At 52.2% G+C, this 18,611-nt stretch overlaps 1 protein-coding gene across 1 annotated transcript in view; it reads right to left on the reverse strand.

The window, feature by feature from the left end:
* PTPRT (protein tyrosine phosphatase receptor type T) overlaps positions 1 to 18,611 on the reverse strand; it is a 753,869-nt gene that overhangs the window by 32,704 nt on the left and 702,554 nt on the right. Inside the window, exons 17-23 of the mRNA XM_035006339.1 lie at positions 18,127 to 18,163; positions 16,670 to 16,767; positions 13,505 to 13,621; positions 9,379 to 9,533; positions 6,884 to 7,019; positions 4,640 to 4,789; positions 2,980 to 3,153 (exon numbers count right to left, since the gene is read on the reverse strand). Coding sequence (XP_034862230.1) covers positions 2,980 to 3,153; positions 4,640 to 4,789; positions 6,884 to 7,019; positions 9,379 to 9,533; positions 13,505 to 13,621; positions 16,670 to 16,767; positions 18,127 to 18,163 — 867 coding nt within the window. The remainder of the gene's footprint in view (positions 1 to 2,979; positions 3,154 to 4,639; positions 4,790 to 6,883; positions 7,020 to 9,378; positions 9,534 to 13,504; positions 13,622 to 16,669; positions 16,768 to 18,126; positions 18,164 to 18,611) is intronic.

Below are 18,611 nucleotides of genomic sequence, written 5' to 3' on the forward strand. Positions count from 1 at the left end.
TCCATCCATCCATCCATCCATCCATCCATCCATCCATCCATCCATCCGAGCATCATTTGTAGAGTGCCCCCCCCCCCTTTTTTGGTGCTAAGCCCTGGCAAGTTATTTGATCTTTCTAATCTGGAAAATGGGAATCGAAACTCCCATTCTGGGATGGTTGTCATGCACAGTGAATGCGATTTGTATTTGAAAAGACCAGGACACACGAACAGGCGGGGAGCCCACTGGCAGGACAGAAACATCCCTGACGTGGTTCTTCATCCTTGGCATTGGCGCCGTGGCTGACACACGAGACCCCCAGTACAGGTCAGGCAAGCAAACGAATATACTCAGTTCCATGTTACAGACAGGGAAACTGAGGCCCACAGAAAATAGCTTGTGAGAGTCTGGGCTACGTGGGAAGCTTTGGCGGGGCCCTATTTATTACAGTATCTTGTGAGAAGGTGTTTGGAAAGATTGGAGGCCTTCTCCTTTAGTGGCCCGTGAAACCGGAGATTGTCCACAGCCTATCTTCTCAACAAGCTTTCTTGAGAGATGGGCCCTGTGGCAGCAGGAAGATGGGGAGGAAAGAGGAGCTTGCCCATCCAAACCAGGGGAAGACCCAGGCAAAAGACCCTGCCAACCATACTACATAAATGATTTCTTGATGCCTTGTGACTGTGGATGTCATGCAGATACCAGGGTCCCGTCTTCCAAGGGCCTTCTCCTGGCCAGTGGGATGGTCAAAGGGCGGGGGTGGGGCTGGGGGGGCAGAATAGTTTCTCCAAAACCCAAACTCCAGCTGCAGGTAGCAGGTCTTTGAGCCCTTTCTAGACATGGAAAAGAATCTAGTTTTTAAGAGTCAAAAGACAGACTCCGGACCCTGGGCTTCACCCTTTCTGAGCTAGTCAACCTGGAGACAGTCATGCAAATACCCTGAGCCTCAGTATTTCATCCAGAAAGTGGGGACAGTAATACTCAAATACAGAATGAATCAGGATAAGTCTCAGGTCCCGACATGGTGCCCAACACTCAGTGAATGTTAGTGCTCTTTCCTTTCTCTCTGTCTCTGTGATAAATGCTCTATTAGACCAGTATGCCTGACTAAGCCTTATCTGAAAATATGTTCAAGATCCGCGCTCCTGCCGGGTTTCAGGGATCAGCCAGCAATCCATTTCATGGATAACATCATCCTTTACCAGGGGAAACATTAAAAATTAACCCAGAGGACTTCATATTTTTCTGCTAGGAGCAAAGCTGCTATGGTTACCAGATAATGCACAGACTGAACTGGAATACAGATAAGGACTTTTTTCTTTTTGTAAGAAAGGCAAAGGCCCGGTGATGGCTCACTGGAGAAATGCCCTGTGGACAAAGAGAACACAATCAGCACCAGAGCTTGGCAGAAGGCATTTGGCTCCAGGCAGCATCTAACCTACTAAGTCGAGGCCAGAAGCATGTTTGCTCCCTGCATAGATGAGGAAGCCAGGGAGAGGGAGCTGGGACAAGTGGGAGAAAAAGCAATGAGGAACTTGGAAGTGTGATTACACCCCCAGGCCCCATCTCTTGCCCCGCTCCCCCCCCCACACATGTGCACACACACACCTACATGCACACATACACGTACATGCACACATTGATCCTGGAGGGATCTAAGCTAAAGCCAGAGGTCTCCCCTCCACCTCTAGCTATTTGATCTGACCAGGACAAAGCTCCCTGCTTTGGGACCCATAGGAGGGAGTCCGTGGAGGACTCCCCCTGTGGACAGAGGCCAGGGCAGGCCCCGACAGAGCTGATAGGCATTGAGCTCCCATCACTTCTCTGCCTCCAACACCAAGGGCCCTTGGGGAGAGTTTCAGGAGGATCAGAGGTCAGAGAAGTAGTTGGCTTTGACCCCAAGAGAGGGCACTGCACATTCCTGCCTGTTCTGGGGGAGATGGGAAGTCCACGTGGGCTGGATGGACGTGACCTTGGACATGAGTGGGGAAGGGAATCTGGAAGGGCTTATTTCCAATCAGGCAATGGTATTCTTGGTCCTGAGCCTCGGGAGGCAAGATGTCTGTGTTTTCCTGGATTGCACAAACTGTGGGGAGGCCCACGGAATTAATCTAGAGTGAGTTCTGGGTTCTGGCTCTGCCACTAGCTTTCTGGGGGTGACCTTGAGCAAGTCTCTTCCTCTTTCTGGCCTCAGTTTCCTTTGCTGAAAAGTACAAGGATGAGACCAGATGATCCACGGCTCCTTCCTGCTGCAAACGTCTCTACATCCAGGAGGTGGAGGGATGACCACGGGAAGGAGCTGAAGGACCCAGTGGGGAAGCCTAGGAGTCAGGAGCAAGGACTCACTGGGGCAAGGACATGACCTCCTCATTGGGGTCATGACTCCTAAACCAGGTCAGGGTGGGAGTGCCCTTCTTGGACTTGATGCTGAGAAAGCACGAGACAGTGCCCCTGACGGAATAGTCAGGAACATGGCCTGTCCCCTTCTGTGCCCCCTTTGCCACATCCCATCACTTGTCCAGTAACCACTTACTGATCACCTACTACCTGCCAGTCTCATTCTTGCCTCTGCACAGGGGTTATCTGGGAACCTGCCTGGGAGCTCCCCGAGGGCAGAACCTACGTCTGTACCATCTTGCATTCCCAGAGCTCAGGCCAAGGCCTGGCATATAGAATGTTTCCTGAACTGAACGGAAGGCCGAAAGTCAGCTCTATAGGGAGCAGGAGGGGGGACTGGGCAGGCCTGTGCTGTACCGTCATGGACACACACTTTATGCCTTTGGTCCATTCTTTCCAAGCTTATGGGAGCAAAGAGCCAAGAACACAGCTTGTATATAGGTTTGGGCCAGAGCCTTCAGGGGGAGCAACGGTCCTTGGGGCCAGAAGATGAGAAGCAAGGAGAGGCTGTCTGGGGGTGGTGGTGTGGGGTGTCAGTGCCCTGGGCTCCAGCCATCTCCACCTCAAAGAGACTTCCCAGTGAGTGCCAGCCAGGTCTCAGCTTACGTCCATCAGAGCGGCATTGACGTAGTTGCTGGGTTCCCCATCCACCGAGATAAGGAAGGGCAGGCAGCGGTCTAGAGGCAGGACATCCATGCTCCGGTTCTTATCGTGATTCCGGGGCAGGAGCCCGATGCTGCAGTCCTCGGGCCGGACTCGGGGAGTCACGATGTTGAGGGTCTGTAGGGCGCAAAGACAGATAGGTAGGCACTGCTTAGGCGGTTGCCTCAAACACAGCAGACAGCGAGGTTCAAACTCAGCCTACCCCATCCTATCTCTGTCCTCCAAGCTTGGCCCTCCAGTCCCCGCCCCCCCACCCCCAGGACTTGTTCTTCTCCCTTGTGATATGCTGCCGTCTCCTGTTGGCTGCTCCATGCCCTGGGAGCTGAGAGCTCCTGCTGGGGCTGTGTGACACCCTCAAGATGCCAAGGCTGCAAGGCGGCACGCCCACGTGCAGAGCAGAAACAGGTTGCCAACACCTGTCAACCTACTCATCTCTGTAAAGGGTGGACCAGCCAGGAGGTCAGGGGTTGGGGGTGGGGAATCTCTAATGAGTGTTATGCATCCCTTGAAGTGTCATGGAAGGAGGGAAAGGATTTCCCCAATGCTCCTCTCAGAGAAAGTGGTTTTTGGAACGAGCTGCTCAGGATGGGTGAGAGATCCCCAGGGGGCAAGATCTAGGCATCTGGAAAATTTCAGGGCTATGTTCTGCAGAGTGAGTCTTGCAAGTGTGGGGCCAGAGCTGAACTGTCCAGCCAGGAGACCAGATGCTCTGTGCACCCAGGAGGGGGCTGTGGCCTCCATCTTTCCCCCATTCTGCACTTGGTCTCCCGTCCCAATCAATAAAGCTTCCGTTTGAGGGAGCATGGGGGATCTGGCCTGGCTGGGTATCTGCCCATGGAATCATGGGCCGAGCCCTTGCCCCTCAATTCCTGAAACTTCCTTGCTTCCGGCTGCCTGGTTCTCAGCTCCTGTTGCCCAGGGATGACCCTGGCACAGACCTCAGAACAACAGGCTGGATTCTTGGCTTACTCAGTGATATATGTCCAGGCCTCCAGACCAAAGCTGCCACCATTCTGGCCACATGGGCTGCAAGGTGCAGATCTGCCATGCCTGAGCTGAGCTGAGCTCTGGGATGGTGCTTCTCAAAGTTTAATGTGCAGACAAATCATCTGGAGATCTTGTTATACTGCACATTCTTGTTCAGTAGATATGGGTGGGACCCAGGATTCTACAGTCCTGATGAACTCCCAGGTGAAGCTGATGGTGCTGGACTCCAGACCCCACTTTGAGTAGTGAGGATCTAGGACCAATACACTCTAATTGTACAGAAATGGCAAGAAAACCCGAGTCCCTTTAGGGCCGGCGGAGCACGAGACTCACACCTATGTTTAGAAACTTGTCTCCACCCACAACTAGGACTAGACTAGAACTAAGTTAGTTTAAACACATGATCACAATTAAAAACATGTGTCAGCAGTCACCGAGTGACTGGTTAATAGTTGCTCGTGGCTATGTACCGAATGTTCTGGAACTCATTCTGCAGCTGCCCAACGCAGCTGACACTGGAAGCACTAGGCTTACCCACTCTCGCAAAGAAAACCCCTCGAATGTGCTCAGTGCCACTGAAGTTGGCTGGGTCACCGAGCCCGGGACTTGCCCATACCTGAAATTCGTCTTTGATCTGGCTGGAGTTGGTCTGGGGGTCCAGCCTGCTGATGTTGTAGTAGAGAGAGTGGAACTCGCACACGGGGATGGCTGTGTTGCCGCAGAGGCATGCTTCCAGGATGGCGTCGTGCACGAACACATACTGCTCCTGCCAACCCACAGAGAGGAGAGGAGAGATAGGGTTCTGGGTGAGAAGAAGAGCGGCCTGGGCGTGTGTCGCCCAAACATAATCCTATGGCGGCGAAGGATGCGCAGGATTTAGATCGCAGAATCACAGCTTCCTCTCCAAAACCCTGAAGGGCCAAGTTTCCCTGTTTCTTCGTGATCGCCTGAGCAAGGGTGAGACTACACTGTAAGACTCAACAGTGTAGTCACTGATGACAGTTAGAAACTTCTGGAACTGCTGCAGCATGGGCTCTTGGTGCCTGCCTCTGTCAGCTTTCACCTCTACCTTGAAGGCTGCTTACTGCAAGCACCTGAGATTCAGGCTGAGGGATTTCTTCTAGTCCCAGGAGCATACTGGGGCTGGGTGCAGGGCGAGCCAGCAGGGCTGAAGAGTCAGCACTCCAGGAAGGAGCCCTCAAGCAGTGTCAGCCGGAGAGCTGGGGCAGAAATACCTAAGCTCCTTCTCTCCCAGGTAGGATATTTGGGAGGGCATGTTCCATACTACCTCAGAGCTCCCAGCACGCTTGGGCTCCAGGTGTCCACAGGGTGAAACAGCTTGCAAAACCCCTTAGCAGTGTCACACACACTGGCTTTCTTTCCTTCTCTTTGCTTTCCACCCAGTGAGTCTTGGGATCACCTCACCAATAAACCACATGCCCTCAGCTCCTTGTCTCAGAGTCTGCTCCTGAACCCTGGGCCCCCCTGCCACCTGTGTCCTTTGCACCTGCTGTTCTCTTCCCCTGGAACCCCGTGCTCCCTTTGCTATGGCCCCCATTGCTTCATTCCCTCTGGAAAGTCTTCTGCAAATGCACCAGGTGGAAGCTGTTGCTATTGCTCCCAGGCCCTTAACAAACGTTTGTTGAGTGACTGTTCTCTTGCAGAGCTTGGCCCATCTCTACATCAAACACTTATCCAGATGCATCATGATGATCTATCTGAATGTCTGTCTCTGCACCAGACAGCAGGGACCCTGTGTCTAGCGCCAGCCAGTGAGCCTGTCTTCTGCAAGCACAAATCTGGGAACAGAGAAAGCAGCCACTCGTCTTTCCTGCAGCCTCACCAAGTCTAGACGTTTGCCTGCGGGAGTTGGCTCAGAGCCCACAGCAGGCTCCCTATGTGCATATGCTTGTAAGCGAGGGGATTCTCTGCGGAGCCGGCAGTGACTGGCCAGGCCCAAAGCCAAAACTTGCCTTTGCAGGACTGATGATGGATGTAGCTCCTTATCTGCCCTAGCTGACTGCCTGGGCACCCACAGGCTTGCCTAGAACCAGACGATGGGCTTGTTATAAGAACAAGCCATGGCTTTGAGGAGTAGGGTAGGCAGAAAAGGCTGCCTAACAAAAGAGTACGGTTCAGGGAAAAGTGCATGGGCCTTGGGGTCACATGGACCCAGGTTCCACCACTGTCCACCTCTGTGAGGACGTAGGGACCCTTTATCTATAAAGTGGGGATACTAGTAGGAGCCACCCCACAGCCTTGTTGTGAGGAGTACAAATAATATCCTGAATATAAAGGACCTAGCGTGATGCCTGGCACATAGTAGGTGCTCAACAATAAAGATGAACTCCTCCCATCTCCCTCGGGTCTTGGGCTCTCTACCTAGATGGAGGGATGCGTGAAGGTCTGCTTTTCCCTCAAGGGCGGGGGCTATGTGTTACCTCTTTTGGAATCCCTAGAACCCAGCCCAAGTACTCAATAATTTTGTTGATGAAGTCATTCCGGCAGGGACTGAAGCAATGCTTGGCACACAGTCTTCTCCTTCCACCAAGGCAGGAATACTATTCAAAGAATCCTTGAAAGTTGCCATTTGGTCCCTGCTTGGATGCCCTCAGAGCCAGGGAACTCACCACCACTCCCCACTGGTGCAAGTGCTTGCCCTGTGGGACCTCAGGGCTGGCAGCAGTGTCCTAGCTTCTACTGTGGTCCCCACTGTAGCAAGCCATGTATTCCCTCCCTCCCTTTCTCCCACTCCAGGTCTCTCTCTACAGGATACCCCCACCCATGGGTGTCTGTTCTACCCTGCTTCTCCTTGGCCACGGCTGCAGCTGGCTGCCCAGCTCAGTCCCCCAGGACTTACCTCTGTCTGCACCAGGTTGACCCTCTGGGCCCGGAGCTCACGCACACAGTTGAATATGTCCACTACCCCTTCGTTCTCGGCCATGTCGAGCATGGTGTCGATGGCGATGAAGCAGCCAGTCCTTCCGGCTCCCGCACTGGAAGAGAGGACAGTGTCTGTGTTAGGGATCTCGGGGAGGGACTAGCCCAGGCGACGCTCCCCGCCCCCACAACCACTCAGCCCTGTCCCAAGGACCCTGCAAAGAGGCAGCAGGCTGCGGAGGTCAGACACAACAGTCTGAATCCTAGTGCTGCTGGGAGACTCTGAGCAAGCAAGTGAACTTGGAGCCTCAGCTTTCTCTTCTGTAAAATGGGAGAGCAATGCTTGCACTGGGGGCTCTTTTAGCAGAACCTGCTTACTTTTGTTGTCCTCATTTAGCAAGCATTCACTTAATGCTTACAAAGTACCACACATTGTTCTAAGTGCTTTTACAAACATTACCTATTGACTCCCTTGCGAGGTGGTTGGGAAGTTTCTCACCCCATTTTACAGGTGAGAAAAGCAAGACCCCGGGGTCTAGGAGGGAGCACAAACAGCCACTCATTGGCGTCTTCCTGAAGTCTCCTCCTCCATCTGTGTTAGGGGAAACAAGCATCCTCACCTGGTTTTGAATCTTGGATCCACCATGGGTGAACAACCTGCCTGGTGCCCATAAACCTCACACATATAACCTGCCTCCCTACCGGGTTCTCTTGAGGACTTGAGCTGTATTTCAGCCTCACATAACAACTGAGCTTATCATACTTGGGGTCAGACCCATGGAACCCAATCCTGGCTTAACCACTTACTAGCTGTGTGACCTTGGGTAAACGACTTAACCTTTCTGGGTTTCAGTAACCGCAGCCATGAAATGAGGCTGATGATAATAAATAGACCCACCCTGTAGCATTGATAGCACAATACATGTACATTGCACGAAATGATGCTGAAAGAGTCCAGTGCATGTAAATTACCTAGCCCTATGCCTAGTTGCGTCACAATTTCTCAGTAAATTGTAGCTACTTAAATTCAACAAGTATTTACTGAGCACCCAGTATGCACTAGATGCTGGGATTGGGAGTGGGGATATGAAGATAAGCAGACATGGTTTCTGCTCTGAAGAATTAACAGTCTAGGGAGCGGACCAGTATTAGAGGCAGAGAACAGTAGCGTTTTTAAGTGTTTATTAGATGTCAGGACTTCTCCTAGGCGCCGAGTATATGGCAGCCAGCACATTTCATCTTCAGAATGGTCCCAGGAGTGGGGACGACTGTGCCAGGCGTGTTAGGCGGACTGGCTCTGGAGGAAAGACATAGAGCCATCGTGCAAAGAGAGCCTAATAAATCGTCCCCCTTCCTCCCTTACTCCAGAGCAGAGGAAGGGAGACAATTTATCTGGCTGCTCTCTGGGACACAGGACTTGGGAGCTAACGTTCTACTGTCCTTGAACTGTCATGAGTTATAAAGCAGAGGATATATGCAAAATGCTTAGAGAGTCCAGGGCTGATGGCGACTATTACCTCCCAACCCTCAGTGACCTCCTCTGTGAATTGGGGTCTCTAATTCCCACCTGCTCCCGTGGGGAGGGTAAATGGATGCCGAGTGACAAGGGGCTGGCCCTGAGATGCCTGCAGTTTGTGGAGTCCCTCTGTGGCTTCACTCAAGACCTTGACTGACGTGGACACCACCAGGGCAGGCATAAGTCAAGAACACACAGGGTCTGAAAAGCTGGGCTGGGCCCAAGGTCACACTGGAAGAGGGAGGCAGGAGTGTGTGGGCCAGCTAGCCTTCAGGTCTGGTCCAATTCTTAATGCCCTTGACACGACACTTCATCTCCATTTAGGAGGATTGGAAGATGTGCCAGTCATTCCCCATGTGACTTTCTAGGTCAGAGCTGAAAATACCTCTTCTCCATAATAAGGTGAAGCCTGGCGCTGTCCACTTACTCTCGGTTAAGGACCCTGCAGGCCAGCAATTGAGTTTTAAAATAACAGAACTGAAGAGCAGCATACTTCCACGGAGGTGCCCCGCTGCCATGGCAAGCGGCCGAGGGAGAGCGACTGGAGAAAAGCCTGTCAACTCCCAGCGCTGCTGGCTTACACCTGCGTGACCCGAGCAAAGGGCCCACCTTCTCAGCACCTCGATGTTCTCATCTGTAGAATGGGAAGGATGCTAACACCCACCCCTCCAGGCTGCATGAGGAGTGTGCCAAGTGCACACGTAACAGACGCTGTCAGTGTGAGCCCACGTCCCCAGGGGGCTTTACTATTTCAGGGCAATAGTAATGATACCCACGGGTACTGCTGCTATTACTTTGCTGTTGTTGTCCCACGCAGACCTTGGGACCTGGGCTGAACTTGGGGACAGGCAGGGCAGTCCTGACGGCAAAGAAGAAAGGCCACTGGAAGGGCTGCGTCTCCCTCCCTGAGAGCAGCCCTGCAGAAGCAGCCTTGTTTGGAGCTGGAGGCCGTCGCTTACCTGCAGTGGACCACGATGGGCCCGGCCTCGGGGGGGTTCAGGAACTTGACCTGGCGCACGAAGCCCAGGAGGCCAGTGGCATAGCAGGGGACGCCGTGGTCGGGCCAGCTGGTGAAGTGGAACAGGCGGAGCTCCCGGATCTCGTGGTAGCCTTTCTGAGGAGAGAAAGGGCCTCTGTTCCTCCAGCTGTCACCCCCACATGCCCGCCCAGCACCCACAGGGAGCACGGCTGCCACACGGAGGAACCAGCCTCCCTGCCGTCAGGGAGGACAGGACCCTGCCAGGATGAGCAAGGGCTGCCACACAGGGTGACTCCTGTGATCCGCTGCGTCTGGGAGCCGTGGAAGTAGGTAATGTAGAGGTAGTATGGCTTTGCTGCAGGACTTCTCAGAGCCTTCAGTGGGCTCAGGTACACTCTCCATCCCCAAGGGGGCATTATAACACACCCACAGTGTTTGTCCTTTTGACAAGGGTGTCATAGGACTTCTATTCAGCAGAACAGACTCAGAGAAAGGTTGGTCTTAAACACCAAGTTCAAGTCATTTCCAGTGGAACACAAGGCCTTTCAGTGACTGGGGTCTGCTTCCCTCACTGTCTCCATGGCTTTCAAATTTTAAAAAAAAGTGTCCGACTCCTCTATTAGGTTCTTATTTAGAATTATAAGACAGGAAACAAACAAAAGCAGAGCTTCTCTGACTGATGGGGGCAGTGGGGCCTGGGGCTCCAGTCCTACCACTCCTCACTGACACCCTGCAGGCGAAGGGCACTTCTCTGCCCAGTCTGTAGTCAGGTGTCACCTCGGAGCCCATGCTTATGCGGTGCCCCTACCCACTTTCTCCTACCTTGCAATCTCCTGCAGATATGCAGAGAGCACCAAGTAGGAAGAGTGATCATTCTTTCATTTAAGGAAGAGTCACCGAGGGTTATCTGTGCCAAGCCTTGTGCTAGGCACTGTGAAGGCAGAAACAAAAGCCACAGTCCCTGTCCCTGGAGCAGCTCATGGTCTAGCTGGAGAGGCAGAACTCCTAAGTGGATAATCCTATTAAAGTGCTTAAAGAAGCGTCAGGTAACCCCACCTGGGGAAGGAGAAATCAGAGAAGGCTTCCTGGAGGAGGTGATGCATGACCTGAGTCTTGAAATACATTAAGAGTGAAAATAACAGCTAACATTTATTGAGCACACACTGCATGCCTGTTACTCTTCTGAACATTTCAGTGTATTAACTCATTTAATCCTCCTACCAGTCCTTATGTTATCTCTGTTTTATGGATGAGGACATTGAGGCTAAGCCAGGTTAAGGAACACAACCAGGTCACACAACTCGTGACCTGTAACCCAGTCTGGACCCTGGCTGTCGGCCTCCACAGTCTGCACTCCTAGTCACTATGAGACATTGAGGCCTGAGTGTTGCCCCGTGGAAGAGATGGCAGGACTCATAGGCCAAGAGGCAGCCCAGGCCACAGCATGGGGACAGGACTTAGCACGGCACGTGCACAGAATCACAAACAGGGCACCCCCAGGAGGGACTGGGGGAATGCTGGCTGCTAAAAGGCCTCGCATCTCACGCTGGGTCTCGCTGGGGAGCTCTGGGGAGGTTGCCCAGAAAGGGAAGGGCATCATCACCCTTGTATTTTGGGAGGACTGTGTTGGCTGCTATGTGCAGCCTGGAGTTGAGTGCGTATGTTGGGGGGCAGTGCAGAAGGCCCTGATGGTGCCCTTCCAGATCCCCTTTCCTGGGCCAGGGTCCCCATCCCCAGCTCCTGGGTCTTGGCTGCAGACACCCACAGCTCCCCCCTTCTTCAGAGAATTGCTCAGCCGCCAGGAGCAGCTTCCCCTGGGGGTGGGGGTGGGTAGCTGGCATTCAGGGGCTGACGGGACAGCAGGGTGACCAGCTGACTTGGTGAGTCTGCGCAGGACTGAGGGGTTTCCTGGGACATGGGACTTTTGGTGCTAAAGCCAGGATGGCAAACCAGGACGTTGCGTGATCCTAATGGAGGAACAGAGGACTCCTTTGCCTCGAGACAGGATCAGCTGTGTGGTGGAGTTCATGACCCAGAGCTCCCATGGGATCCAGCTGGCTTTGGTCTCCAGCTGAGAGCACGCCCTCGCTTGGCTCCTTCTGCTGCCCTGTCCCACCTCCCTCTCTTCCTCCCCTTCTCAGAGCTCCTCCTCCAGCTTCAGCAAGCGCACCCAAAGCCCTGCCTCAGGGTCGGCTTCCCAGAAACCCAAACCGAGATGGGGTGAGACCAGAGGCAGAGAGCCCCATAGGAAGCTGGGGCAGGAGTCCGGGTGGGAGTGAACAAAGGCCCAGATGAAGGACCTCATGGATGAGCTGAAATAGCAGAAGAGGAAACAGCTTCAGGAACACTCAGTTTTTCATTCCATTCTCCAGGTCAGCTCAGCCCCGGGAAGCCCTTGTTTGAGCCCTCACCACCTCCACTGCGGTCATGGATCAGGGGTCCTCCCTCCCTGATGGGACTGTGCTCTCTTCGAGGGCGGACACCACTTTCTGCTTATTGTTTCTGGATCCCCAGCTCAGGAACCGATTTTGAGCTAATGACCTGGGCAGTGTTTGCCGAGCGCCTGCCTGCAGTTCTCTAAGGCCTCCCTGCTCAGGTGTGGGGCCCAGGATGGGTCCCCACGTCACCACTACTCATCTCACTCCCTGGACTAACTGCACACATGCCAGACGGGATGGGGGCCCTGCCAGGTCCTCTTCTGTGGCCTCTGTCCCTGGGCCTCAGCTGTAGGAGTGCTGGCTGCTAGTGACTCCCCTTTTCTGGAGAGGTGCCCTCAGCTGACAGGACCCAACTTGGGCTGGAGGTGCCCTCTCAGTCAGTGAGCTGATCGAGGCAAGGGGGCCAAGTCTGTGGTGCAGGTCCTGCTCTGGTAGCCCCCATGGATCAGGCCTAGGTTAGACTCTGCTGAAGACTCTGTCCTTGCTCAGGTCCCTCCCCTTCTCTCTCCTGTTTCCCTCCCTCTCCTATAAGTTTCTCTTGAGAGTGGTCCCTGGATACACCATATGCACCCAAATCCTTGTCTCAGGCTCTGCTTCTAAGGAACCAACCTAAGGCTGTGTCGATGTACCTGTTGTCATGGAGAAGTGCCCTTCCCTCCTGGCTCTTCACCTGAGTCTGCAGATGCAGGCCTTTAGGAGCACCTGGCTTGGAGAGGGGGCTACCAGGAGCAGTGTGCCCCATATCAACCTCGCAACTGGGCAACTCTGGACAACTGACACACATGCTCGGTGCCTAATTTTCTTACCCTGTAAGATGGGAGTAATAATAGTACCTCCCTCAAGAGGTTGTTGGATTGAGTGAGTTCATGTATGCAATGAAAAGCACCTGCTTTAGTAATTGCTCAATAAATGTTAGCTATCATTATAATAGGAATTAAATGATAAATCTAATTTGCAATCTCGTTCCTGCTCATCAAGCCCCTGCCGGCCTCCTTTCAATGCCTAGACCAGCACTTCTCAATCCTGACATCATGGACATTTTGGGCTAGATAATCCTTTGTTGTTGGGGCCTGGGGTGTCCTGTGCATTGCGGGGTGTTCATTAGCATCCCTGGCCTCCATCCACAGATGCCAGCAGCACCCTCCATCCTCAAGTCTGGTAACTAAAAATGTCCCTAGACATCGCCAAACTTTCCCTGTGGGACAAAATCACCACCAGCTGAGAACCACAGGCCTAGAACATGTTGCAATCTTCTTTCCCCATGACTCTGCGTACTTCTTTCTTTCTGCCTGGCATAGGGTTCCTCCTGCTCTTCCCTCAGCTGGCTCCTTCTCATCCATCACTGTCTGCCTAAATGCCTCTTCCCCCAGGAAGCCTTCTCTGTCCACCTCATCTTGCTGTCTGCACTCGTGGCAGGTTTCTTCCACGGCTTTTGTCACCATGTGGCATCAGTCCATTTATTTGTCTGTTGAATTCTGTTTGTCCCTCCCGCTAGAGGGGGTAGGGAATCCTCTGGAGCAGGATCCACATCCAACTTGACTGCTGATCTGTCCCTGGAGCCAGGCACAGGGTGGGCACAGAGCAGACCCTTGCTCAGCGAGTGCGCTGAATGAACGAACAGCTGGCTTGCCCAGGGCACAGGCTGCCTGCAGCCACGGGGAAGCTTACCTTCTGGACGGTGAAGGTGCGTATGACATACTCCGCCAGGGGCTCTGTCTCAATCAGGCTGACTTTAATGTCCCCGTAGACCTCCGTGTCATCCGGCCAGTACCGCACACACTTCACCTGTGAGGAAGGGCAGAGACAAGGATGGATGAGTGCGTGGCCGAGCGTGAGCAGCCGCCTCGTCCGGCCTTCCTGCTCCGATATACCCGAGGGCGATTTGGGTGGAATTTCGGTCCAAGGGGTTGTCAGCTGGCTGGGGACTGGCCAGCTGCACAGGGCCACGCCCACTCCCAAAGGCCCTGGAGCCGTTAGGAATAATGGTAGTACCTTCTTTGGCAGAGCTCCTTAAAATCTCCAAGTCCATTATCATACTAGGTGAGCGAATCAATCAAGGTGAGATAGGCAGCTGGTGTTACCCCATTTACAGATGGAAACAAAGCTCGAGTTTGGAGGTCAGATACCTGGTCCCAGGTCACGGGGCCAGTTTTCTACCTCTAGCTGAGCCCTTTTTCTGCTAGATCAGGTGGGGCAGTGGGGCGGTGTCAGCGGAGCAGAGATGAGAATAAAAGTGGGAAGCAGTGAGGGGGTGGAAGCAGAGGGGTTGGGGAGAGGGCCATTACTATCCAGAGGTGGTGACTGGGGGCTGGAAGGAGAAAGGCTCTCGGTTGGGAGAAGGATGCAAGGAGCGGGACTAAAAGGGAAGAGTCTGCACAACGGCTCTCTGCCCAGGCGGTGGGTGCAGATGCTGGTGACAAGCCAGTCCCACACTGGACTCTAGGTCACATTCCGAGGGAGGAAAAAGAGATCATTGTTTTCCCCTAAAAAGAACAAAAGCATTACCATTCCGGGGGACGCCGTGCGGGCTAGAGTGGCATTTCCCACAGTGTGTTCCGCTGGGTGCTAATAGGTGTTAGGTAAAAAAAAAACAAGAAACAAAAAAAACAAACAAAAAAAAGGTTTTGTGGTCAAATGAGTTTGGGAAATGCTGGATTAAACAAAGTTAAACAGGCCGCTCTGCTACAAGACTCCTCAGCTCGTTGAACGTGCTAACGCTAATGTGTTTTCGACTCTCCGAGAGGGGCAAAAAGTACACAGCATTTCCCAAACGTATTTAACCATGGAACCCTCTTCTCACTAGGCATCCTGCAGACTAGCATCCCATGGAACCCACTTAGGGAAACGCTGGTATAGCGCAACAGGCTTGGCAGGCAAACGGATGCATTGCTTGGTTCTAACGCTCAGCAGCTGTGAAGCTTCCAAAAAGTGCTGAAATCTCTCGGAGGCTCAACTTCCTATTAATACGGATAGCTAACGCTCACTGACAGCTTACGGTATCTCACACTGCTTGCTAAGTGTTCTACTAATTCCTTACCTGTATTATTTTAATCGCTTATCACTACAACCTTTACAGATATGATTATCACCCCGTTTTATGGATGAGGAATCAGAAGCATTGAGAGGCTAAGAAAATTGTCCAAGGTCACAAAGGGATGGAGCCAGGATGCAAAGCCAGGCCACCCAAATAATTACCATAAACACTGCCTCGTGCAGTTGTTGGAATCAAAATGAAGTAATGCACAGGGAGCGTCAGGCACGGTGTTTGGCTCCTAGCAGGAGTTCCGTCAAGAGACTGCTCCCCTGTTCCCTCCCCAAATCCAAATTAGATTCATGAACTGTCCATCGAGGGACTCTGTCTCCAAGATGGGATATGTTATAGAACGGGCTGGAATTTGCCTCTGAATTCTTAAATCCTAGCCTGGCCTTTTTGTCCACAGTAGCTGCTCCCTGGGCCTGGGTCCTTGGGGAGCAGTTGTGAGTGGAGGGGCCACGACACTAGCATGAGAGTTAAGAGTTAGAGATCGTGGCCAGGCTCTGGCTGGAGGACTAAGGGGTAGATGCTCCAGCCCCTCGGGGTCTGTTTCCTCATCTGTAAAGCTGGGGAGGGGATGAGGTGAGAGTGAGCTCAAGGATAAAGTCTCTCTTGGCCCTAGAACCCTATGAGGCCACGAGATGTCCACAGCCCTTTCCTGGATTATGATGACAGCCCAGGTTCTCTCTTTCCCATGATCTTGGAGGCCAGGACTCTTTATTTTAATGGGTTATCTGGTTCTTTGCCAAAACAAAAACTTACCTGCCCACTCTTCGGTTAGTTCCTATGGTAAGTAGAGAAGCCCTCTTCCTTCTAGTGTTGTGCACCCTGCCTTTCAACCCAGCAGCCCACCCACCCACATGCCACAGTTTACCAAGTGAGCAAAAGCAAGCTGGGCATAGCAGTCCCATTTCCAAGCCCTAGGAGTAGCTAAGGACGACGTAGGAGAGAGTCGAGATAGAGCAGAGCAGGAGACCAAGGCCTGAACCCTGAGGAATATCAAGGTTTAGAGGTAAGGGAGCAAAGGGTCAGATGCTCTGAGAGGCTGAGTTCGATGAGAAGAAAGAAGTGGCGGTTGGATTCGTCAGCATGAAGGATGCTGGTGATACTGACTGTCTCACTATGGGTGGGATGGAGAGGGGAGAAGAGAACTGGAGTGCAGAAACAGAGCCTGTGTGTGAGTCTTTAGAGTCTGGCAGAAAAGTAAGGACAAGAGAGTCCTTTTTGTTTGCCTGTTTTGTATTTTCAGGGGGAAGGTACTCAGGATGTTCCGTATGTTCAGGGGAATAATCTAGCAATGAGAAAAAGAGTTTCGAGTGAGAGTGGAAATGAGACAATTCTTGCATAGAATCTGTGATACAAGGCACTGGGATTGCCTTTGAAAGGGCAAGAGTCACTTCTTCCATAGAAACAGCAGATAGTCTACCATTTGGGTCAACAAAAAACGGCCATGTTTTATGGTTCACCCTGATAATAGAGGGGAAGAATGAGAAGATGGTTGTAGATGCAAGTAGAATTGTGGCTTTGTGGTGTGAAGATGAGCGTTCATGTCTGATGGCTTTCATTTCCCCAAAGGGTATGAGATGACGTCATCAACGGAGCGAGGGTGGAGAAAGGGATGACTCGGGGGGAAAGGCCGTATTCCCCAAATGGGAAGCAGTGGTGAGGATTTCTCCCACGCAGGTTGTTGTGAGGGTGAAGTGTTGAGTGGGGGCACATGCCATAAGGCACAGAACAGAGAGATGCTCAGGAGGGCAGGGCCAGCAACCTCTGTCCAGGTAATTGCGGGAGGGGCTTACCCTGCCCACTTCCACGAGGTTCGTGACCATGACGATGCTGGCCGAGTTCTCCTGCCAGATCATTCTCCAAAAGTCCTTGACAGTCTCCTGCATCGGACCTGCCGACAGAGAAGGTGACAGGGTCAAAGACCACAAGTGCAAGAAGGCAGCCAAGAGGCCATCCCTCCTGGTTGGTCGGTCCAGGCTCAGAACAGGTGAGCGAGAGTGAGGCCAGATGATTCTCGCTGGGACACCTGAGTCACTGAGACCAGGGCCAGAGTATGGAAAAGCAAAGCGGCATTCCAAACTAGCATGGTCTACAGCACCCATGGAAATGTCCACACCCTTTCCTCTTCCCTCTGCTGTCCTCCTGCTCAGAGGCTGTCCCCCAGCCGCACTTGCCCCCCATCCATCACCTTATTGGGACTATATTATGGGTTAATAAAATAGCTTAAGGGAGTTTTCATAAAAATTGGGCTCCAGAACCTCAGTGAGAGACAGGGAGGAAATTGGGGTTGCAGGGGGCGGGGAGGAGGACAGAGAGCTGCCAGGAGCCGGATGCTCACAGTGCAAACAGTAGAGGCCTGATTTTGAGCTTGACAAACACAAGGAGCATTCCTCTGGAGCCCAAACAGGAGGGAGGGGAAAGAAATGGACAAGGAAAGCGAGATAGGATCTGAGAGTCCAAAGCAATTTCCCTGGAAATTTCTTTCAATGTCCTGGGCCTTCATTGCTTTTACAATTACAAAATACATGTATTTGATATAAAAATCTGAATAGCATTTTTCTGTATATGTATATATATATGTATTTATACATATGCATTTGCTGTAATAAGCAAATTATTATATGCATTTTATATGCATCATTATTATGTGCACTTTTGCATGCTCTTAAAGATTCTTACCAAGCATGGTACGTGTTCACTGCATAATTTTTCTATAATATAGAAGTATCACACTTTATTTAAGCAATCTACCAACTGTTGGGCACTTAAGATTTTTCACTTTTTTCCTATTAGAGATAACACTGTGACGAGTATCTTTGTATATGTCACTGTCCACATATGTAATTATCCACAGGATTTGCTCCCCAAAGGGTTCGGGAGGTAGGATCATTTTTAAGCCTCTGATAATGGACTGCCAAGTTGTTTTCCAGAATGGCGGAGTACTTCTCTCTTCTAGGCACACACTCATCAAGGAGATAAGGCACCTAGTTTTGGATGGTGGATCCTGAGGGCACGTGCCTGAGGCTGAGGCTTTGGGTCTGCCCTGCCTGTGCCATTTCCTAGCGATACCTCCTTCATCTCTCACTCACGTCCCTCCCCCCGAGAGCTGAATTCATCACCTCCTTCCTTCCCAAACAAATGGACGCTCCCAGGGACCTATGTTTGTGGGACTTTTTTTTTGCTGGCAGAAGCCCATTCCTCTCTTCCAGTGAAGGGTGAGGCCCCCTTCGAGGAAAAGGGGAGCACTTACCCTGAGTTGCAATGTAGTGCCGAGGTCGATGGTATCCCTGGATGACAGGAGAGAAGCAGAGTGAAGGGCCTCCAGTCAAAGCTCGCAAACACCATAATATTAATAGTTATCCTTTCCAAGACATGCTTTCCTCACAGGCAAAATGAGAACAGCATTAGACACTTCCCAGAGAAGTGGCAAAGATGAAATAAGTAACGTATGGCAAGCCCTTATTAAATCACTAAACGTTAGCTATTAGAGTAGTAACTTGGAAGGGGCCCATACGGGCTTGCCTCAGAAGCAAAACTGGGTGGCTGTTACTTACGCCCATGTACCCAGAAAGAGGTGGAGAAGGAATTGTGGCGTTTCTGTGGGACATAAACCACCAAAAAGTCCTTCCTGGGTCCTAACTGTGCAGAACACTGTGAGTCTCTGTAGGGCACCTGATGGAAGACAACCATTGCATCGCTGGCCCCTTGCATTAGTAACAATTAGAAAAAACTGGG

The sequence above is a fragment of the Mirounga leonina genome, unplaced genomic scaffold, assembly GCF_011800145.1.
Source record: "Mirounga leonina isolate KUSES-001 unplaced genomic scaffold, KU_Mleo_1.0 Mir_150, whole genome shotgun sequence".
Taxonomy (NCBI): domain Eukaryota; kingdom Metazoa; phylum Chordata; class Mammalia; order Carnivora; family Phocidae; genus Mirounga; species Mirounga leonina.